We start from the raw sequence: 25501 nt of genomic DNA, 5'->3' as shown, positions 1-25501 counted from the left end.
TAAAATTCTCGTGCTGGTTAAATACGCCACAGCTTACCGGTAGCAAAAAAAAGATTTTGATAAATTAACACATTGGAAAAATAGTTTGCTTTTGAATGCCTTCACGTTTAGTTTAAGTGACTATTACGTTATATGGTTTGAACTTTAACCTAAGTAAAGTAGGAAAAAAGTTACTGTATAGTGAAAACATGTAACCTGGAAACGAATGAATTAAAATAAGTAAAAAGCACTTAATTGCCATTAATGTAATTTACATATGACATTTTTTTTTTGATAAAAATACAATGTTTTTCAATAAAAAAATAAAAGTTAATGTTCAAAGATTTAATATCAGGAGCTTTTCCCATCACTGTAGACTTGAATATCATCTAGAAATATTTTTATTCATTTAATATTAATATTTATTTAAAAATCACCGTTATTTCTTTACATCTACAAAAACAAAAAGAAACTAACACAAAGTATAAAAGTATACTGTTTGAATTTATTCGCAAACACCAACCATGATTAGTTTAATATTAATACTTATTTAAAAATCACCGTTATTTCTTTACATCCACAAAAACAAAAAGAAACTAATACAAAGTATAGAAGTATACTGTTTGAATTTATTCGCAAACACCAACCATCATTAGTTTAATATTAATATTTATTTAAAAATCACCGTTATTTCTTTACATCCACAAAAACAAAAAGAAACTAATTCAAAGTATAGAAGTATACTGTTTGAATTTATTCGCAAACACCAACCATCATTAGTTTAATATTAATTTTTTTTTTTAAATCACCGTTATTTCTTTACATCTACAAAAACAAAAAGAAACTAATACAAAGTATCAAAGTATACTGTTTGAATTTATTCGCAAACACCAACTATCATTAGTTTAATATTAAATTTTTTTAAAAAAATCACCGTTATTTCTTTACATCTACAAAAACAAAAAGAAACTAACACAAAGTATCAAAGTATACTGTTTGAATTTATTCGCAGACACCAACCATCATTAGTTGCGCATTAGTTTCGAGAGAACTGGCGTAAGCATCGATCAGAAATGCAACGTCATTTGTTGCCACCCGAATTGTCTGAATTTAATGATCACGTCTCTGACGATTAGTGCTTGTGAAAAGAACTGCTTTTAACGGCGCTTCGCATTAAAAATAAGCCAAACGATAAGAGCAAGCGAGTGATCGGGTGTCCCAGTTGTTGCGCGGTCGGATAAAAGCGAGACCACGGCCAATCCGCATAGACAGCGGATGTCCATTTCCGAGGTCAACGACCCAGTTGCATTGGTAAGCGAAGGGAATAGGTGAAAGTGGCAAGGAAGAAACGCTGTTTCGGTGGAGAATTAAAATTAGGTGAGCGCTTTTTCTTGCGCCTTCTAGAACGGGTTGAATTAGAGCGATCGTTCTCTGCGGTTTGCACTGCTTTCCCTCTCTTGCTGTTTGTTGAATGCCTCGCCTAGTTTGTATAATTCCTGGTTATCTTTGTCGTTAAGCGTTATAATCCATGCTAAAAAACAAGGGATTGCGTAATGCGAGCAGAATTATAACCCTTTTGTTATGAATAACTACTCTGATCTAGACTTATATAAGTTCGAGGAAGTTCATAGCTCTTTTAATGAATGGAAGTTGTTAACTGTTTCGAGAAATACGATTAGCAAATTGTCTAACTTATTTGACACATAAACAGATCGGGCGTTTCATAATAGCCAGTGAACATTCATCTTATGTATTCGTATTATTACTTAAATGCACGTAGGAATTCTTTATATATAACTCGCATTGTGTTTGAATAAGATTTGTTAAATATAATTTGACATTTGAATCAAAATACAAGAATAACATAAATAGAATGATACATAAACAGATTAGATGTTCATTCTTATAAAAGTTGAATATAAAGCAATCATTTTAAACAGACAGTAAACTATTATTCGTCGTTATTTCCAAAAATGAATTTGAATTATTTCCTTAAAAAGAAGTTCTATAAAATGAGTTATTAAAAACTGATATAACAATGAAACCATCATCCAAAAAATATAAAATCATATTTCACAATTTCTTATATGAGGAACGACAGATAAATAAAAACGGTAAACCAAAATGAATTCAAAGTCTCCTCTAATAGCGACATAAATATAATTTCTCAGCATTATGTCCTTTCTATAATAATATTAGCAAATTATAAAAATTTGTATTTTGCTGTAACACCAATGCCATTTAGGTAGTTGTTTTGTAAAAAATAACAAGAATATCAGATTTGCTGCAACCACTAGCTTGTTAAATAATCGGATATCTTAAATTAAGAGTATCAATTTCAATAAATAGTAAAAATTAATTGGAATTCAATTAAATTATTTTTCTTCGAAATACAATCCACTTAATTAAGAAGAACTAAACAAATTCCTTATGAAATAAATATAACGTTAATGTAAAGAGTCCATTGTCATGAACTACAGTGGCACTGAAAAAAAAGAATCGAATTTTTTTTAAAAAAAGGGGGGAACAAAATTCATTCTGAAAACTAAAAGACAAAAAGAATACCGTATTAGTGTGATTCACTGCATTTATTCTTGGAATGATTATTCCAAGAAAGTTAAGTAGAGATCGTCGACCTACCTTCCCCATATTATGTCTATAGGAATGACCCACTTAACACCGCGCCTCAGCCAAGGAAGCGTGGGAAATTCCACGATGGACGCCAAAATCTTCTATATATAAACAAACGGCTACGCCCAGCGCTCGAAAAGAAATGCATCGTAAAAATGTATTGGGGGGGGGGGGTATACCGCTCCGACCGATACCCTTATTCTTGGCGTGGGAGGGGGAAGGAGGCAGCAGAACACCCCTCCAAGGTGAAGACTAGTTTTTTTTTTAACGTTACTTTCAGTTATTACTTCCAAACGGTATTTGGGTCAAGAGAAGATAATGCAGGTAGGGGGGGGGGAGCGATATTTATATAGATGAAGGTGCAGTTTACATCCGGGTACCTTAGAGTGGAGAGATGATAGCTGTGAGAGCAAGGGGAGGGAGGAGAAGAAAAAAAAGTCCTGCAATTTAGATGTCAAGGTGCTATAACCTTTCTTATTTAGGATACGTTCGGAGTACAGGTCGCCGAACAATTCTGGGGTATTTATTCCTTGAGGTTGACGAATTGAAGGGGAGGTAGACGAACAGGTTTCCCTTATCGGCAAGTGTCACTGATTTAATGTGATAGAATGCCTGTTTATTAGTCTTGTGTTTGTTCACCGTATTTTAAAGGTGGAGTGCCGAAAGAAGACTGAAATAATTTTTTTTTCCAATGATAAGAAACAAAAATGCGATCAAAAAAAAGAAAAAGAAAAAGAAATGTGTGTCACAGGTAAGAATATAGAACATCACTAATTTACAGCGTAGCTAAGGTTCTAAAAAGTAATCGAGAAATATATGTTTTCCTTCTTTTTTTATGTCCAATAGGGTCGCTAAATGTATTTTTAGAAAAGTTCATCCAAATCCATCTTTTTTTCACATAATCAAAGCTTTTTACAGGAAAAGGAACGGTGGCATAATATACTGACATGAAAAAAGACTTAGAATGCACATCACATCACCTTAAATTTAAACATTTATTATGAAAACAACATTCTTTTGAATCACGAAAAGAGTAAAACTAGGTTATACGTTTTTAAATGGAGGCATGTTTACCATAAAACTAAACTCAAAGCTTTTTAATTAAAAAGCATGAATTTTATCTCTGAGGGGGGGACTTCCTAAAATTAAAATCACATTGACAAATAGACTACAAAATGTTATTCAAATCGAATTTTTGTGAAGAAAAAAAATGAAACTGAATACAAGGTTATAATACAAAATGAAACATCAAAAGAAACACAAAACACAATGGTAAACAAATCTGAAATTGCAAATCTCAAAATACATCTTTTAAGTGACAAAACTCTTAACATCGGCTGCAATTTCGAAACAAAACTACATCATTATTACAGAGAACACATATTGTTATCTATTCCTTCTTAAGTTCCTGCACCTGATGAAGAGCCTGGACTAGTTTCAAGCCGAAATATTTTTCTCCAGTTAGCTGAACAATCTATGTCAAGGATTTTTGTATTACTACATATACTGTACAGCAGGGCGATATGTGCAAGGAAATAAACACAAATCTCAAATGAAGTGAAAGGAAAGAGTCAAACAGTGATGAAATATCATCCTGGATTACTTCCCTTAACCTTGACGCCTCCAAATGAGAAGAATCATGCTTCTAACAGAAATACAGTAGAAAAAAGTTTTGTTAATAAAACACACACACACACACACCCATGTTTATGTTTCTGATCCGTAAAAAAAAAAAAAAAAGAGTAAAGAGTCACGTTTTGCCAATCAGATTAATGCCCATGAGCTTCAAAAAAAAAAAAAAAAAAAACTAATTCGTGTGATGTCATAATTACATGACAAAAATAACATTCACCACCCTTTCACCTCCATTTTCATGCTTTTTTGTATGCAATATATGCAATACATTCCAAAATATCATTAAAATATACATTTTTATTGTAAAAACTTTTTTTCTCTATAGAACACTCATTTTGAGATAAAATAATAATGAAGTCCTTAATTTTATTATATCCGCTTTCACCAATCATGCTTATAAAATGTTTCAATTTATTTAACAAAATAAAATAAAAATTCATATTAACAATGTGAATAGAATTATAAAAAAATAATTCATCTGTTTTCGAGGTATAATTATACCACACACGAGACAGTTTTCTAGAGACAATTTTAATCAGTTGAGTCCCTCTGTAAAACATATTCCCAGTTAAAAAATGAAAGAGGGGCAAGGGGTGAAGTGAAAAAAATCCGCGTAACGGAAATCCAAACAAATTCCAAGTCATGTGAGCGGAAACATCTCCAGCAATTTTTTTTTTACCGCCGTCCCCCGAGTTCCTGCAGGAAAACCGAAAGTAAAAACTTGAAGAAGAAAAAATACGAGTATGAAGGGGGAAAAAATCCTAAAAATAAGTGACAAACGCAAAATAAAAACGTCGGAAAAAAAAAAAACCAACACCAGCTGATTGAATTGCGACAAATGTTTCCGTTATTTTTCACATTTCAAATCTAATTTTCCTCTTTAACTGTAATGGCATATAAAACAATACATTTTTGTAACATATATTCATAACGGAGATTAAATTCAAATGCAAACTACATTCGGATCATTAACTTCTGACCAGATAATTGATCACGTTGCTTGAAAACCGCAGCCGATTCTATCCTATCCTTGTCATGCATCAAGTATTCCTAACAAGAGATATTTTGACAAGTATCTCGAAGTGCATAGAATAAATGAATGCAAATCGATGCTAATAGCACACAGTTAAAATATCTTTGCAATCGAACTAGGAATATCTACATAATTTATTTCCTAGTATACATTATACATCGCCCATGGCATACAGCTCGTACACTTTTTCTTTGTTTGTAGATTCATACAGATAGCAAAACCGTTATACAGACGTGTTTAGATTGATATAAAAAGAATCGAGATATGAAACACTAGCACATTATAATAATGAAACTGAAGAACTAAATCTTTTCGACAGGAAAAACAGAAAAAATGTCAAATGCAGCTCGCTTTTTTAAAAGATAAATAACAAGACCTCTTTAGTAAGAATAACTATGTGCTATCCAATTTTGGATCAAAGTGTGACGTATCTTTACTTTAGTTTCAAAATATACAGTACAGGTCTATGTTGTATAAGGTTTTAAAATCCAACTATATCATAATAAGTGCTATTACTATATTGATAAATTAATGATTGTTACTATATTAATCATTATTATAATGTTAAACATCCCATCTAAACATTTTTACCCTATACAAAGATATGCTGTTATTGAATTCTCCTATCTTTCTTATGATGTTGTTACAAATTTAGATGTGACATCTATCTTTAGTCAAATTTAATTGATATGATGTATTTTCATTTTCTTAATAGATAAAAACTCCGGCTTATATTAGTTTTTACTTATAGAACATGGTTTTGTTTATTTATTGAGTTTAAACGCGAAAGATCTGTGTTTGCTACTTTTAATCACTAAGCGCCGGTAGGTGAAACTCCACGTGTTTGGGAAACATACATAAATCTCGATTTTCTTCTTTATGTAAGTACTGCTTCTTTTTGCAATCTTTCAGGTATTCGCTACCCTTCCATTAAGATAAGCACCTCGGTGATATTCACCTTTAGGTTTGCGCCATTCCACCACCAATCACACGGAACCACTATCGATCCGTGCCTAACCTCGTGCGACCATTAAAACTTGTTATGCAATTCTGGAAAGTTCGAACTTTAATCTAAAATTCTATTATTCCGACAACAGTCGATGCCTTTTTCTGAAACTGAATCAACAACCGCCATCCGAAACAAGTTCAACGTAACATATCTCAGTTACGACATGTTTATAACACCACTTAACGAAGAAACGTGCGGATATACCTGCAAGATCATTTACATTTGATACAAAATAACCAAAACTTTCGTAAAAAAGTATCCGTCTCACAAGGCACGTGAAATAAAAAAATAAAATAAAAAGAAGATTTTCGATAAAAATCGATTTTCTACCTCGTGACAAACAGTTCACATGGAGGCTCAACTTTTCAAAGATATTTGTAAGTCTCCGCATGCAAGTGGCATACGTAATTTAAAGCAGCACTTACAATAACCGATATCGTTTAGTTTTAGATTAGTAATAACGAAGGCGGCAGGAAAGAATTATTATCAAGAAATGAGTAATCCATTCTTGGGACCAGAATATTCCATGGGGGATTCTCAATCTAGCTTGGGAGCCTTTCTTGTCACAAAGTAATAACCATTGGGCGCAGGTAAGAGATCTATAAGCCAAAAAAGAATTATTAATATTTTTTTTTTCATTTCCTTTTTTTCTTTCAAGGCTATGTCAATAACTTGTGAAGCAGGGAGGAGGGATACCCAGGAACCTCCTTACCCTAGGATGTGTTCAACCCTTACAGCTGTAGCCAGGAAAAAAAACCCGAAGGTCGCAGATGTAATTACACGAATTGCAAATGCCGACACTGAATAATGATGGGTACCGTTAGAAGCAGTTTGGAAAAAAGGGCTTTCCTGAATGGACTCTGGTTCATAAAGAATACTTAGTGAATAAATTTATTATTTTTGATTTAAAAAAAACAAATATCTTGTGTACAATAATATGGTTATTAATGCTGACAAATAAAAAGCATATGATTCTAATATTTCAAGATATTAAATTCAGATAAAATGTGTTATGTCAATCAGTACGGTATTGAAAAGATGTTAAATCATATGATATCTATTTCAAATGAGGACAGACTTAATAAACGTTGTAAGTTTCCTATATGTAAGAATGATATCAGTACAGATTATTTTTAGAGCAAAACATTTTACTGGGTTCGGACTTTTTGTAGTAATAATATCATTAAAATTTTATTTCATAAATTGGAAAGTAATCGGAAGATGATTTCAAGTAAAACCTTCAACAAAAAGGGAACAGGAAAAAATCGCCCATTTCAAAATAGGATACATTTAATAAGTACGTTATAAACTTCCTATATACAAAAATGAATCACGCATTGAGCCCAGTACAATGCTATGTTGAACTAGATGTGTACATATTTCATTGAATTAGGTCGGCCAAGAACACTAAACTTCCTGAAAGGGATGGTCAACATTATCACAAAAAAAAGAGCTTCTAAACTGTAATGACGGAAAGGTTTATCATAACTATAAAAGATACCTCCGTTGCAGAAAACAATTCCAGAAAGGGTGAACAAGTAAGGGAAAAGTTCAAACCAGCTATTAGCAATCAATGACAAAAGTAAGAAAAAAAAATTTACTCTTAAAAGAGTTTTTTGAAATCTAGGTCAAGTTTTGAAGTAAATAAGTGCACTAAGAGTCACCCTATGAAAAAATTTGAAGCAGTAACAAACTATTGTTCCTTCTATTTAGGCTACCTATATTTTATTGCCTTATGTTGTTAAGTTTACGCAGAAAACTTTTAACGGGAGGGGGGGGGGGGTAAAAATAGGCTAACATCTTTGTAAAGACAAGAAATTATTTACATCACTCCTAAGAAGCAAACAAATGCTATGTAATAAGAACGGATATCCGAGTGAAAGGTTTTTCAAAAAAAGGTAGTCACAAAACTACTCACCACTTCAGAAAGATAAAAAAAGGGCAATGATAGAACATACAAAAAGTGAAATTTTTCCCCCCCACTGTAATTTGAACGAGTGATAATTTTGTCACCAATAATCAAAAGTAGGAAAATCTTTTATTCTTCGTTTTTCAAAAGAAAAAAAAAGTGATCCCATTGTTCAAAAATTCCCAAAAGTAGGCCAATGTTGTTTATTCAGAAAAAGTGTTTCAAAAAAGAAAAGTTTTTCAAGCTTTTCTTATGAAAAAAAAAAAGAGTAAACGGATATCCAATTGTCTTCTTCTTTTCAGAGATGTCAGCCTTCAGTTATACACGGGCAGTTAACCATACATCTCGTTCAAAAACCAATGCAGCAAGATGCTCCAGGTGACAACGGATTTTAAATTTCATAGCATCTAAGACCTAAAAAATTCAGGTGGTGACTGGTCAACACCTGGAACTTCAGAAGAGGTGGGGCACATCAGACAAAATCTTTTAAAAAAAATTTCTCTCAGAGCAGAAATCTATATCAGTGAAAGGTTAAAGCTAAAGTATAGCTTTCTCTTTTAAATGAAGTAAGCGGAAATGTTGTTGTTCGTTGCTATCTCAATAGTCTGACCCAAAATATGACATAGTTGATGAAAGTAAAAAATCTGCTTCAGGACTCACCATAAGCAATAAACAAATGTTAAAGCTTGCCGACAAAAAAAAAATTATCCGAAGTATAACAGATGTCCTAAAAGTGAATTTCGCATACCATCTGGTTTTTAAGTAGGCATACATTTTATGAGTAAAAGAAGACTTTCGCTCTTAAAAGTAGCGACCGGATATCCTGTTGCCCGTTCCTTCTGATTCTAGAGAATGTTTGATATTGAAATAAGTATTCTGCTTAAATTTCATCATCAGTCAATCTTGTTCAAAATCGAACGGATATCCTAAAAGTGAATTTTTACCAACACAATGTTTCCTAATAGTCAAAACTTCTAAAGTTTCAGAAAAAAAAATATACCTTTCTCTTTTAAAATCAGAAAGCGGATATCCTGTTGTCCGTGGCTGTTCAATGTGTTGCCCCAAAAATTCGACCAAACTAGTTCAAAGTAAAAGTAAGTTTTAGAACACCATTGCTTTGAACAATGTTTCTTATTCAGTCAATACAATGTTTAAATTTCACCATCAGTCAATTTTATTCAAAATCGAACGGATGTCCTAAAAGTGAATTTTTACCAACATCAGGCTCCCTAATAGACATAACCTCTAGTTTCAGAAAAAATACACCTTTCTCTTTTAAAATCAGCAAGCGGATATCCTGTTGTCCGTTGCTATTCAATATGCTGACCCCAAAAATTCGACCAAACTAGATCAAAGTAAAAGTAAGTTTTAGAACACCATTGCTTTGAACAATATTTGTTATTCAGTCAATACAATGTTTAAATTTCACTATAAATCCATTTATTCTAAGTATAACGGATATCCTAAAAGTGAATTTCTCTTAGCACCTGGTTCCTTAATAGACATACCTATACCCCCTCCCCCCAAAAAAAGAAAAATCGAAAGTGGGCTTTCATTTAAAGCCGCGCCTCTAAACAATCTAGGACAATACTGTTGTTAATCCAGTAAAAGTTATTGTGCTAAAAGACAGTCCCAACCCCCCTTCAAAAATCTTGAACGGATATCCGATTGTTGCCTCTTCATCTCAGTATGGCGATCGACCGCTCCATGAAAAAGAACATCATCGGGGCCAAGCATCTCTGCGGACAAATTCACCCAACATGAAATTTCACTGCTCTTAAAATTCGAACGGATATCCTAAAAGTGAAGTTTTGCTAACCACCTGGGGAAGAGGTGCGTCCAAATGCCAACCAAGAAGTAAAATTTTCGAAAGTGAACTTTATGTGGACCTCATAAATAATGGCAGAGCAAAAGGAAAATCGTGTTTTCCCTTTCTAAAAAGGTGATGGAACAGGAAAAAGGTGTAGCCTCCAACTGGGTCACCGATTTTACAAACTATTTGATCTAAGATGATACACTTTTTCGTGTGTTCTTCAATATCGAACGGATATCCGAAGACACAAGGTGACGTCACACACTTAAAAGAACATTGAAACAGGGTGGGGGGAATAGATGAGAGATTTTTTTAAAGGCGTCATGGTCGGAAGTTGGGGAAAAGGAAATGTGGAAGTGTTCACTTTCACCAAGACACCTTGATGCCCTAAAAACGCAAGTGGGTCGCCGGGCTTCTGAGCTGGTATTACCAGCTTTACCTAGCGACATGGTGGCTGTCTTCACGAAAGCAAGTCGACACTCCATCCGAGCCCGTTTCTTTAATAGAGAACGTTGAAATTGAAATGAGGGGTTTGTCAGCCCCCCACCCCAAATCTGAAGCAAAATTTAGACGAAATAACAAACCTTATACAATAGTGTTGCTCTGAAAACAAATTTTAGAAGAAACTTAAAGGGTACTAACGTAACAGAAAATTATTCAATTACCATTTTTTTAAAAGTTGAAAATGAAAAATGAATTTTTTCTATAATTATAAATATATATTTTGTTTCTGCTCTTTGAGCATTTAACTAAAGTTAAAATTTTTAAAAATCTTTTTTTTTTTTTTTTGAAAAAGTGGTGTATTTGGGAAGAAATTTTAAAATCCATTACTGTTTATTTTTCAAAACAATATTTTCATGATAAAAAAGATAGTATGAATCTTTTTAAAACGACCTTTGAAACAGGGCTTAACTTTTCCGCAAAATTTAATAATCTCAGGGGTTTCTTTTCTTAATTTTCTGAGAATAAGGTACTAAGAGAAAATCTTTTCTATGACATAAAAGTAGTTATTCTTATCTTTTATGATAGATTTAAGAGATATCACAATCTAAATAATAATAATTTTATGAATGTTAACAATTTTAGGTTATTTTCGCGTCAGCTTTTTCTATCATCTCAATATGTTTTATTATACCAAAGCATGAATCACGGCTAAAATTTTTAAAAATTCAAGAAATTGAAATTCAGAAGAGAACTAACAATATAGTCATTTCATCAGGCAGAAGCAATAAAAGAACTCGCAGTATTAATTCTAATAAGCATTTCTAAAAGATCCCTATTAATATGCATTGTATAATCGGAGCTTTCCAGCAGAGAGCGTCTCATGGCCATGAGTAATAAAGTACAAAGACCACGCTAACATGTGTCAAGGACCCATAAAGGACGACCTTGAAATATAAAAAACGAATTCCCAATATGGCCCCAAGTCACCATGGGGCTCGGGTACCCTTTACACCCCGATATTACTGCACGCACGTTAACCGACCATGAACTAGGAAGGATTGGAAAAATTATTTTCCGTAAGTGTGTCAACCAAAAGGATGGCCTCCAAATGTGCCCCGTCAGGCCCCGAGATCTCTGCGCTGTTCAAAAAGGTAAGCTACGACTCCTATAATCCGAAACTTTGCTCATCTAAAGAGAAATTCGAAAATATTGACTCAGATTTCCACAAAAAACGCAGACGAAAAACTACTTAGATCTTCAAATGATACTAAGTAAATCTACACTAAATTATTATTAAATATTACAGTAGTTCGGGTTTTTGAGATGTATTATCTTGAGCTCGCTGAATGATACAAATCCGGACGAAGTTGGAATTAACAAGCGAAAAGGAAACCAGATAAAATCAAGTTATTAAGTCTTAGAAGTAAATAATTTTAATGTTAAATATTTCGGCCAAAAACTGAATTTTTAAAAACTTCGTTTCGGTGAATCCTTGTACAAATTGCCAGCAGTGGGTTCTTCCACAACATGGTTCTGGATTCTTAAGTGGGAAACATGATTAATTGTCAGTTTCTCATCGACAGCTTTGAAGTTTTTTTTTTCCTTAATCTGCAGGTAATGTTTTAGACCACAGAATGGAAAAATTATCGAGAGACCTTCAACCAAGATGTCCACTATCACGAAAATGTCAAATAAAATCAGAACACGTGGAAGAAGCGGTGCGATTTCAAGGTAAAAAGTAATGTTTTACTAAGTTCACGCCCACGGGTAGGAATTTTACTACTGACCAAGTACACACGTGGATTTTTCTCATGGCATTGAGATCTCGACAGGTCCGTCCTTGGGATCTACCACAGTTTAGCCTTGGTGAAAAAAGAAAAGTGTAAACAATCAACATCCAATTTATTTTTTCGCATCGCACTTCCCAAGACACGTGCCGTTTTCCAGATGTATTCAGGAAAAAAGCGCGGTTTCGGGCTCCCCCTTTTTTTTATCAATGGAAATCAAACACATCTCATTTCTGCAGGGCTGACCTTCAGAAACGAAAGATTAAAGCATCAACAAAGCTTGTTTGTTTGGAGAAAATACATAAATGGTACATAATTTTAGATTTCCTGTTTCGACCACATGTTGCTTTATATAACCGAAAGTGCACATGTCCTCAGCAAACGGATCCATTCATTAAAGGGCGTGACTATACTAGTCAGGTTTCTTATAATGAACTTTTGTTTCTACTTCTATAGCATTAAATTAATTGGGAAAATACAACTTCCAAGTAAAATGAAAGGCAACATATCAATAGTCCTGTTACCATATGACAATAGTGACTCAAAAAAAATTCCTTGCCTCCACTGATTTATCATTTTCTTACAAAATGCAAAGGAACAGTTAGTTTAGAAAATTCGAGAAATTTCCGAAGCACTCATTTACAATATTATAAATCATATTTATTAATTATAAATAGCTTTAAAATCAATAAAATATAATCGTTGATCAATGTGATAAGGCTTCTCTTCAAGAACGCTTCGAGATTTGTTGTAACCGCCGTCTGGTAGTCTGATGCTTAATGATAAAGTTAGAATTTCGCATCAGTGCTATAATCGAATGCTTTGAATATTTGTATGTTTCTCCAGCGTTTTACTATTATCCTTCTTTTTTATTGATAGTTGAGTTCGGGAGAAGATCCAAGAGAAAGTACTCCACTCAACGGGGTGACTAAGATATTGAAGCGCAGGATGAAAGGCAATCAAATCCCTAACAAGAAGATAGCTGATAATAAAAATGAAAAGAATTTGTCTTAGCCGATGAAAGCGAAAAAGAATACCCTTTATCTTCTGATAATGATATTGGTGATGCCCACTCAAGAAAAAATAAAATGGACAATTTTGATAACTGCAACGACACCACTATGGAGTATTTGATCAATCACTAAATAGTTAAATGTTTTAACAATAAATATTATAATAATTCTCTGTTTGTTAGCTTGTTTAAAATGAAGAAAAAAGATGCAAATATATACATATTTTTAATTCAAACGATTAGTTGCAGTTACCTCTGGTAAATAAAAGTAGAATGAATGCTACATGACCATCAGGTCATTGTCTGTCCTTTTTGCTATCCCCCCCCCAGCTAAGAGCTTCCATATTGTAAGTAAATCAGAAAACCCACACAGTACCCCTCCCTACTAGTGGGCCCCAGACCTTTCTGACCCTTTATAAGATATTTTCTGGAGGTTTTTTTTTTTTTACCACTTTTTTTATCCTCCCCCTTAAAGGCCCTTTTTGCAGTTCTCAGGGAATATGCAAAATAAGAGGTAAAAGAGGGGGGAGGATGTAAAAATTGGTAGAAACAGGACAAAAAGGGATAAAGTGGAAGGACCTCCATGGGAAAAAACGCCAAGTACCGAGCAGCTCTTGGTGTCTGTGCCTCTCTCTCTCTCTCTCCAGATGTTATACAGATATCTAGAAAGTGAATGCGTTTTTCGATTTGGGAGATCACAGTGCGGGAGCAGTTAAGCGAGGTTCCAAGTTGGGTAAGGCAGAAGAGCAAAGAAAAAAAAAGGGTGCACAGGGGTTCCCTCCCCCCGCGACAGATGCAGTAGATTGAATAGGGGGCGCTCCACACCCAGAAAACCAAGGGTAACGCCCGCGTTGTTTTTTTTTTGCTAAGGTTGAGCCCCTCCTGAGGAGGTAACGGGAAAAAACAGGTACAGGGTATCGGCGAGAAAAGAAAAACACTTCTCAACCCCTGACTTCTTCCATATATGTTGTTATTTATTTCGGCTTGGGACGTAAGAGTATCATGGTATTTTTCTTTAGTTTGAGAAAAATGAACAAATACAATTTTCCTATAATTCATACAGGAAAAGGGGGAGGGATTATAAAGGGAGTGACAACATATGGGTGTAAAGGGTTTATAAAAAAAGGGGTGAGCTGCCAAGGCCATACATCCAATACGACCTTGGGAAAACACACAGATGTGATAAATTATAAATCAGTCGGAAAAAGGTTAAATGACGAACCGGTTGGAAAAAAATAACTTTTTTGAGTTCATCGATTTTCTACATGAGTATTAGCTTTCAAAAAATCGATCACAAGATTATTTAAACGATCATCTAGCATTGAAATTTTAAAACAAATCATTGCAATATGGTGATATGCTTGATAAAATCATAATATATATTTAAAGAATCTAACTCTGGTTATTAAATAGAAATTGACAAAATATGACAACTATCCTAAAATTTTATATCATTATTCTTTGTATAAAAATAGTAAATTAATTTTAACTCTGAATGATCGGGGTTTAATTCCTTTGACATTTACTATTTGTTAAATAGATTTACGAAATGCTTTGAATTCTTACCATATTTCGGAATGGATAATAACTTTTTTTTAGTTTGTTTTGCCAAAATATATTAAAAATAAAAAATACATATAAGAGAAAACTGTAAACATCACACTATTTATTCATGATGCGTTTCTTTTATATAAGGTTAAAAGGAAAGGTGCAAGGTTAAAAGTGAAAAAAAAAAAAAGATCTTTGCAATAAATGACAATGGATCTTGACTTAATAAACATACCTCTAAAACAAAACAAAAAAAGTTATGGAATAAATAAAGAAAAATTAATAAATAAATAAAGCCATAACACAGGATGTGCATGTTTTCCTCACAATGAGCAGACCAGACCTTGAAAGACAAGGTTTTTGACATAATCAAAACGCAAGTTCAGTGTAATGCCATAACACAACAGCATTAAAGCTAAGACAAACACAATCATTTATTAATAATACAGTTTAACTTTGGCGAAGGGCAGTCTCCTAAAATCATCAAATTTATTGCATTCTATTTTTAGAAATTGAGCATAAAAACTGCTCATGCACCTACATCTCATAAAAGACCAGCAGAAACAGCTTGAATTGATGTAAACAAGAGATAGCTTTTCCAGGCGAATGGAAAATATCTGAAATGGTAAATATTACGGTTGATTTCATAACATCGAAAAATAAAAATGAATATTAAATCGTTTTCAGTTTTTCTGATTTCCAGACGATTAAACATGAGCAAAATGGAAATGTAATCTTTAATGATTTAGATATGTGTACGTATTATTGAGTGCTTAAACGCCGTTTCGTATAACAATTTTTTACAAAATGACAGCTATGGGAAGATTTAAAAATTTTCGATATTAGTTATTTTTGATATTATTTCAAATATTTAACTTCAAAGCTTATAAATTACATTAAAATTTCACGAATGCAATCCAAATTCAAGTTGTTACTTCTAGAAACATTATTTTATCCATGATGGGAACATATGTGATTAAAATGTCTTTAAAGTTGAATATGATATATTTTGTAATTGTTCGTTCTCGAAATTTACCATTAAAAAGTATTAAGAGAGCTTTTTTATTATGGTATATTTCCATTTTTTTATACTTTTGTAAATGATAAAAGAGCATAAAATGTAAAAAAAAGTTTTAAAATTTCAGGACTTTTAAAGTTATAAAGAAATTCTTACAAAAAAAGCCGCTTCTGTTTTTTAAAAAAAATATTTCTCAGCAAATCTACAATACATATTTTAAAAATATTCTTTAAATGGAGTAGTTGCTACAAGCTACTCCTATTCCTTAATTATATTATTTGTTATATTGAAATTCAAACGCCTCAATTAACTGATTTTTTCATAAGTAAAAAAAAAAAAATCATCATTAGGGGAATTCTATATATATATGCATAAAAGTTGCATTGCAAGTTAATTACAGAATTGCTTAGGTGCTAGACTAAAAATCAAAAATTTTAAAACGATTTTAAGATTTGGAAAGGGAACGTGCAGAAATATTTCTAACTTTCCGTGCTAAAAAAAATTTGTTTTAGTACCTTATTTTTTTAACAATTAAGAAAAGAAATTAAATACACAATGCGAAAACGATCTTCGTTTTAAATTTTTTTTTAACTTAGCTACATATTTATTTTAATTGAATTTTTCTCTTAGTCAATTGCTACATTTTCTATTTTAATTTAAATCTTAGGGTTTTTTTCCCCTCCCACCAACAGTGAATTAATAAATAAAAAAAACTGTATCAGATTTTGAGCATTTTAAGTTTTCTTTATATTAAAACTCAAGAATCCACATAGTTTTAAGAAATACGATCTCATAAAAGAACTAAATTTCTTAAGTGGAAAAACCGCTCTCCTCATCGCCAGGGCCAGGAGAAAACCAATTCCCTCGCCGAACCCAATCCTTTTCTACCTCCAGTAAACCGAGTGAAGTTTTTCAAGGTTAGATTTCTTCTCTCTATCCCCCTCCCCCCTTTTATGCTAACGTCTTTTCGTTTTCTCTCCTGCAAGCAGCAAGCACACGTGCCCTCACCTTCTCTCGTTTCCACAGAAAGAGATGGAACGAAGCGAATAAAAAGTAGATGATGTCATCCGTAAATGTCATGAAGGCTGATTGGATGAATGCGATCCAGGTAGGCGTGGAAAGGAGAGGAGGGGCTCTTAAAAGCACGTGACCTTGAAATACTTGTTTCATTCTTCAGAAATCGTAAAATAAAACTAACCCTTTTCATTTTTATTATTATTATTGTTATTTTTTTTTTCTTTCTTTATTCGGTAAATATTCAAGAGTATGTAAAAATGTTTTACTTCTTACCAATTTCTAAGGTTCATTATTTTTTTTTCAGCCTGAAATTTTTAAAAAATGCTACTTTTTATGCTTTTTTATTACAAAATATCATAATGATAAAAATCAACTATCCTTGTATTACGAGTGTTGTTTTTTTTCATTTGCATTTAATCTGATCTGTTCAAATAATAAAATAAATAAGTTTTTGATATTACTTAAAAATTATCTTTTCGAGAATCAGAGGAGGTTGGAAATATTTCATATAATTTATAACGCTTAAAATAATTCTTAATTTGATATTTACTATAAATTATTTAAAATTATTTCAATTAAATATACAACAACAGAATTTAGAATATTAAATGACTATAAAATAGGTATTCGGTTTCTGAAGTTATTACAGGAGTTCCAAATTCACAGAATAAGATTACGTAATTATTTCAAGGCTGTGTCCAAGTTCCCATAATTTGTTACAGATTATATATTATTATTTTTTTGTTGAAGAAACATTTATAAAATATTTCGAAAAATGATACTTTCAAAAGTTACTTTAATTATAAATTTTCGAGTCTTTCTAATTTTGAATTCGCTCTAAATTAAAAAGTGAAATGTGTTTTTTTTTATTAATTTATTAAGTTAAATTAATTAGCTGTCTTTTATTATATAAAATAACAAAAAGTTATTAAAGCTTCATCACTGTAATTTAATATACAATAAAACCTTCATCTTCAAAAAATTACGCAAAATATGCCCTAACTCACAAACTCTTAGAATTAAAAACAATCTAGTAATTAATTCAAGACGAAATTAATTGATATTTTATCAGTGGTTCCAATCCTTTTCTGAAGATATACTGAAACGAACTTTCGCCTTTTTCCCTGATAACCCACCCGTAAACATCATTAACCCCATAGTTAAATAAGAAGGGCAACATAACAAAGGAAAAAAGATTTCTTTAAAAATACACTTTTTCTAGGCACACTGCTTATGTAAAAGAAGGGGAAAAAATAATAAGGCAGCAAACGATTAAATGAAAATAAACGAGACAGCCTTCCTGAGCGGAAGAAACGCGACGTTATTTCTTGATAAATGGTCTTTCTTCAGAGGTTCGTATCTGAATTTATAAACACTGTAATTTTTAAGAAAACTATTAAGTAACTATTATCACGTGGCCACCTGGTTGGCGAGTATTTCAGTCTGAGTGCTACTCAGGATGAGTTTTGTTTAATCTGCGCCTAAAGGAGAAAATTATATTGAAGGATATGAAAAGATAAAAGCTTTTATTGGGCGAAAATTAATAAATAAAATCGAACAAGTTAAATTCAAAAGACTTGTTTTTGAATATATATATATATTCGACATGATAGGTTTTTTGATAAGGAAATGATGTTGGGTGAATGATTATATCAAAAAATTTAAAAGGATTCTAATTTTTACATCCAAACATAGCAGCATGAAAATATCTAAGATAAGATTCATTTATCTTTATTTTTTTAAAATAATCACTCTTAATTATATAAAAATGTAACAGAATATAAATCTAATAACTAATAAAAGAAAAGTACTGCTGTTAAATATGTTTAAATAGTTTTTAAATTTGTTAAAGTTAAGAGCAAAATTCTTCTTCTAAAGTGAGAGAAAATGAAATTGATAACGCGGAAAAACGTTTCTATTTTTATTATACATAGATGGGAAATGGTTTTGTTGAATGAAATATTTAAAATAAATTAAAAATATAATTGAAATTTTTAATATGTAACCCCTACACAAGAAGTAACGACGCTCTGAATTTGACAACTTCAAAAATCCAACAGTCTACTCTATAGAGTGTTTTGAATGAATTTTTTTCAAACTGTTTTTTTTGTTACATCAGGGAATTTTTAAATAATGAGCCAATCAAATTTAAAATTCTTCTATACTTTCAATTCGTCCTATACTAAACATATTTTTCGTTCAAATTTTACTAACTGCTATGAATATTTAGAAAAATTAAAGAAATTCTTCAGTAACCAACCATTTTATAAACATCTCATATACATTTTTTTTACAAAATATTTTTTTTTGGTTTTATTTTATCATTTATGAAGATATCATTTACTGTGACAATGAAGCCAAATCCGAAATGAAGAATCAATTCTAATGATTTATTAGGTGACAAATTTATGTTTTATGTTTTCAGTTTGGTATGCAAATTAAGATAATTATTTTAAAATTACCTCAACTTAAACAAAAGATTAGTTAGCCGGTTCTAATTCTAATTTGCTACTAAAGTCTAAAAACAGAACATCATCAAAAGTCAAAATGTTACCAAAGTTACTAAAATCTATAACAGAAATCAAACTGTCGAAAAGAACCACGAAAGTATAAACGATTACACAGATTTCAATACAAAATGGAAGATAAAGAAAGCAAATGAAATTAGTTTTGCATAAAATTCTACTTTTGGTTATAATTCAGAGACGTGAATCGGCTACTGAGTTCACTTATTAAATTCAATAAATATTGGACACTTAAAATATACCATTAATATTATGAATTACCGACACATTTTGCAAAAAAATCGGTGGATTTTATGCCAATGAGTTCAATGCATGCATGTAAGGTTTGCAGCAATCTACCCTGCCTCACTCCACCCCTAGAGATGAGCTGCGACCTTGGTTTCCATGATAACCATCTTCAAATAGAACACACAGTTATTCTTTGTCAGTCACTTTTGGCGCAACTTTCGGATGGATGTCAAACAGATAACGTTGCATTTCAACAAACGCTTTGCGTGTTAGCTCTCTTTCCATCACCTTTAGTACTGGATCAATTTAGAGGGTGTCAAAAAATTGTTTATTAATTATTAAATGCCACCAGATCATAAATACTGGCAAATTTCCCACGAAGAAGACAAGATGATACTAAATTATCAATATAGTTTTAAATTTCGAAAAATTTATATGCAGCCATATTCCGGAATTTATTTTATCCAGCACTAATGCATTTAAATTGATAGAATAAGGGTTATATGTCAAAATGTTCATATTAAGCATTTACTAATATAATTTAAAATTAAGTTTGGATGAAAATTAAAACGCCTTAAAGAAGGTTTGTCCTAAAGAAACATATAAAAAATAATACAATTTTTTCAAGCTTTCGAAATTTTGATTACATTTTTACAATAAGATACACATCGGGCTGATTTACAACGTTAGTGTTCGTTACTGACAAGTGATAATTCAAAAATAATTTCTCTAATTGAACATATAATTATAAAATAAACAAAACAGAAAAAGCACCAAAGAAAACTCTAAAGATTGATTAATAAGTCTTATCTTTTTTTTTCTCAATAAAATTCATGCATAAATGTCAATCTCATCATTTAAAGAAATGAGTGAATTCACATTATCCCACACAATGGTAATGAAACAATTATACCATCTTTTTCAATACCCCCATAGAATTAAGATTATTCGAACATAATCCGATCACTGACAAAGATTCATCACCCCCTTCCTTCCAAAATCCGGCCTAGCATGAAAAATCCATCGACGAGACAAGATTGCGTCATTGCTACGACATAATAATAACACGACTAAAAAAAGCAGGGCCTTACCTCTTTGGAGAATCTTGGGACCGTATCGTCGGTCTGTTGTGATGTGGATGCTCCAAGAAATGTATGACTTCCAACCCATAGCTGAGTGGTAACATAGTCACAATAGTTATTTGAACCTAAAACGGTTGCTAAATGATACAAATGGTGCTGAAATTCACCCACAAGCTGCTTCCCCCGATGCCGAGAAATTGCTCCACAAATGCTGATGCTACCTAGCACGCGGCCTGTGACAACTGGGTACACCGCGGCTGCTCAAAAGGTCCGTCTCGACAGCGGGTTGCTCTCTCTGCATATGAGCGAAGAATGAAGGCGAGAAATTGGTTGGCTCAGTCAAGTTCAATGACTGATAGGGCTTGGCTTAGCTTTATCTAGCCACGCTCCACTCACAACCTGTCTCGATACGATCAGCGCCATCTAATGGTGCGTGAGGAAAGCAATAGTTGGGCTCCGGTTTCAAATGGAAGGAGATGTTCAATTTTTTTTTTCATATATTACAATCTAAATAATATCGAATAATATGTAAAATCATATAGAATTTAAAAAAATTACTCATATTTTAACTTTGGTGGAAAGTTCCAAGCATTTATTATTTTTTTTATTTATCTATGAATTAAATATAGAATTTATCATCATTTAAGGCATTGATTATAATATTGGAAATCACACTTTAAATATTAAAAATTTACAGGCAAAAATATTATTATTTCTTCAAAAAACATTCGATTAGTAACACATTTATAGTATTTAATTGTGATGATTAGTTTGCTGTCTAAAATGCCTTTCCTGTTTAATTTTGATCGAATTGATATTGTGAGGCATTAAAGTTAATAGAACAAGAGAAAATAAGAACTTAAAAAAATCATAACCTGTATTAAAATTGATAGCAATTATTAAACAGGAAATAAACTCAAAATTCACTATTTGAGATTGACTGATTGATTGATTTTTTTTGTCGTCCACAAAAAAAAAAAAAAAAAAAAAATCAGAAAAAATTTAACACAGCATTTTTCCAGAATTATTAATTACATTATAAATAGGCTCTGTGCAACGACTTATTTATTTATTTATTTGCTCACAATAATAAATTGCATTCAAGTGTCATTCGTAATAGAGAGCCCGAAACAGGTTGATAACTGATTCCTTAACTACGCAATTACAATTCAGTATTTTCAAAAAAAAAAAAAAAATCTTATTCTGTATTAGTAAGCATTGAAATAGATTAAGACGCATCTACTGACTCAAAACTAAAAAGCAAGACTGAAAACATGAAATATTAGATAACCACTGTCAGTCAGTATGCATTCATTTTTTTCTCTCTTTTTAAAGTGTAACATTTTGCAAAATCGTTAACCTGATAAAGCAAACTATAAAACTATTTTACGATTCTGACATAAGCTGCTTAGCTAAGCAACTTCTTGGGAAACTATCCAAACAAAGCTCTTACAACTGGTTACTGTCAAACTACGCTCTTTTTTTCTTCTTTGTACCCTCTAACCGACTGTTCCCAGCCGCTGAATATGCAGACATCCGCTTTCACGATAGTAGAGCAGCAAAATCTCTCGGCCAGTAGCTCATCGATTCAGATTTGATAGAAGATGTCTCGAGATGCAAAAAATAGGCAACCCAAGTCGGTCCTCCACGTGTTTGGGTCACAAGGACGGCACAGATCCTGAGGTGATTTGCCTCTCGCATCTCCCCACACTTAAATAAGCATGCAAAAGAACACACACACGAAAAAAAAGATGCCTATATGATGGTTTGATTTTAGCATGCATTCAATGAATGACTCACTTTTTGCCAAACGATTTTCGTATTTACAAATCAGTGCCCAAAAAACGCACGAGATATTTCTATTCGTTTGATTTGAATGTTGGTCATTCGGTGGGATTTGGAAAAAAAGGACCGAAAGTAGGCTCCTTTAAAAGAAGTAAAAATAATGAAAAAGTGCCGCCAGCCATTCATATGTATTTTGCCGTTGGATGTACTTTAAAATGATTATCAGAAGCTATTAAGCCAGTAGCAGGATTTTCAGTTTAAAATTCTCATCCTGTATAGGTAATTTCTTGAACACAAAAGGATATTCGCAGGTAAACTACATTTACAGAAAATGAGTAAAAACAATTTTAAGCGCGATTATCAGAATACTAATGAAAACTTAATATTCTTAAAAAGCAATTCGATGAATTTTGATGACTAGCTGCTAATTAAAAAGCAATTCGATGAATTAAAATGACTAACTGCTAAAATTTCCATGTTTAAAATTAAAAAATAATATATATATGTATATGATTTTTTTTTTTTTTTGAAATTCTACTATTGCTATAGCATAAAGGTTAATCACCCTGATTTAAGGTTTCGAATTATATGCATCTGAAAATCTCCATGCAAAAAAAGAAGAACGACAAACCAGTTGTCAAATATAAAAAGTAACCTTTTAAAAAACTTTTTTAATACTTTCTTTGTGTCTACCCCTCCCCTTCCCCCCTACAAAATCCACTTGAGACCAACACACTTACAGCACAGGTGTGCTAACTACTACGCCGGCACATCTTATTATCTTTCTTAAAAAACATTTTTCTTATCTTTAGAAAATTCTTCAGCAAGAGCCCTTGAGAAAAAGCTGCTGAAAAGGATTCGATTAATTTTTTAACTTAAGAGCACCCCGTTCTTTATCCTCCACAACTAAGATGAGGCATGCCACAGGAACACTACTAACCCATCTTTAAAAAAATGTGCACACACTCCTCTCTGTATTTATAACTCTTTTGAGCAGGTGGTAGGGTTAATTTGTAAAGGGATGATGAAAAAGGAGTTCTCACGGTAAAAGGGGGGGATGGTAGGAAAAAAAATGTCTAACACAGTAACCAAAAGGCTTATATTTCCTCCCTTTTTTAACTCCCCCCCTTTAGAACAGAACATCAGTGTAAAAAGGGGTTAGGAGTTGTGCAACTTTTTTTTCATGCTACATATGTTAAGCAGATTTTTCAGCTGACCTTGAAATTTTTTTCATTTTTATTTCATCTCCCCCCTTTTTTTTAATAAGGGCTGAAAGGCTTTGTTAGAAAGACCGTGTCACTTTTTACGGGAACGATGATGAATGTTTTATTATCATGTCATGCTCTTCAAAAAAAAAAAAAAAGAAAGAAAGAAAGAAAAAGGTACTCATTTAGCATGGTGCATTTTAGCAGCACATTTGACAAATGAAATTAAATATTACTTAAAATGATGAACAGGTGGGTTTTTTTTTTCAGAATTTTTTGACTTTTTGCTAATTTATTAATTTTTATTACTGAAATTGAATTTATCTTTTTGAAATAAAACGATCCATAAATCTGGCTTTATTAAGACTAAATGGGCTAGTACAAAGATGTAAACTTTTTCGATAGCAGACTTAAAAAAAAAACAGAAAGAAAAATTACGATGAGCCAATATATATTTATTATAAAATTCAGTAAGATCTTACATTTTTTTTAATATTGATACGATTAAAGAAGTGGGATTACATATCTGGAAATTCTTCATTATCTAGTTCGAACTTGAATTTATTGATTATACCATTATTTTAAATTTTAAAATTTCCTCTCAGCGCTCCACATATGTCCCGCTAGATTAGTATTCATATTTTAGAATATCGTACTCTTTTTATGTGTCATGAAAAATTACATTTCAAAATAAACCATAGATTCTTAACTGAATTGCAAGTTTTCAAGTTTGTAATTTAAGTGTGATATATTGCATAATAATTATTCTTCTGATTTTAAATTTTTAACTAAAGACAAATTACAATTTAAGATCTGTTTCTATACATCAGATACATTCTGTTAAATATTGTATGCAAATTAAATATTACTTAAAATTATGAACATCTTTTTTAGAATTTTTTCAGTAACAATACATGTGCCAATACTTTAATTTTAATTTTCTCATGTACAAAGTATAAAGATAATATTGTAATCGTCGAAAAATTCAAAATCGAGGTTTTGATGGAACTGCACTTTTCAGACTTCCCTGGATCGGAAAAACACATGTCTGGAATCATGTCAGCTTATGAAAACGATAACTCATAAACGCTTTAAACTAAACTGATGAAATTTGGTATACGATCTTTACGCCAAATTTGTAGAGTTCTTTCAAATGTTGAGTCAAATCGAATAAAGAATTGAACGTCTGCCGATATGTACTTTCAGAAGCATGTAAACGCAATGACTTAAACATGTCAAATTTGGCATGTGATTTAATAACTGACATTGTAATTCTATGTCAAATGTTGGCTTCATTTGGTAAGACAACTGAAAGGCAAATTCATCTTTATTAGAGAGCACGCGAGAAAGTTTGAGGGAGACCACTGCCGCTGGTTACCAGCGAAATCGAATTTTATCTTTTGGAATAAAACTAACAATAAATTAGGCTTAGTTAAAACTAAATGACAAACACAGTAGGATGCATTCCATCCGAATTATTTCTCTGCTAGTAAATTTTTAATTAAAGATAAATTACAATTTCAGATCTATTTCGATACATTGTATAAGTGGATATTTAATGGCATTCGTTTGAGTATTGAATGGCTGAAAGGTTCCACAGAACTGTTCAATAACAAGCTGGCTTTTCTCGCAAGCGAACAAAGAGGGGCGAAACCGAGCATTTCGTATGAATAGAGATTAGGTTGTTTTTACGATTCCTACGCCATTGTATCTATCAGTGTGGCGCGTAGAGGTAGAGAAATCGTATTGGTTATTCGCAAGTAATAAAACCCAGAAATCGAAAATCAGCTTCTGATAAAAGAAGCTTTACTATTGTCCATTCACATAAGCTGTAACAAAAC

The 25501-nt window shown here is 31.9% G+C and overlaps 1 protein-coding gene across 3 annotated transcripts in view; it reads right to left on the bottom strand.

Annotated features, from left to right (window-relative positions):
• The window catches only part of LOC129975179 (uncharacterized), a 196213-nt gene that overhangs the window by 36399 nt on the left and 134313 nt on the right, over positions 1-25501 (bottom strand). Inside the window, exon 1 of one of the 3 annotated variants that reach the window (XM_056088152.1) lies at positions 20680-21007. The exons of the other annotated variants lie outside the window; for them this stretch is intronic. Within the exon in view, the coding sequence (XP_055944127.1) occupies positions 20680-20774 (95 nt within the window). The 5' untranslated portion in view covers positions 20775-21007. Of the gene's footprint in view, positions 1-20679; positions 21008-25501 lie in introns of those variants that run through there. 3 annotated transcript variants of the gene reach the window in all.

Source organism: Argiope bruennichi, chromosome 7 (genome assembly GCF_947563725.1).
Source record: "Argiope bruennichi chromosome 7, qqArgBrue1.1, whole genome shotgun sequence".
In the NCBI taxonomy this organism is placed as follows: Eukaryota; Metazoa; Arthropoda; class Arachnida; order Araneae; family Araneidae; genus Argiope; species Argiope bruennichi.
This window is presented reverse-complemented; position numbering and strand designations above follow the sequence as displayed.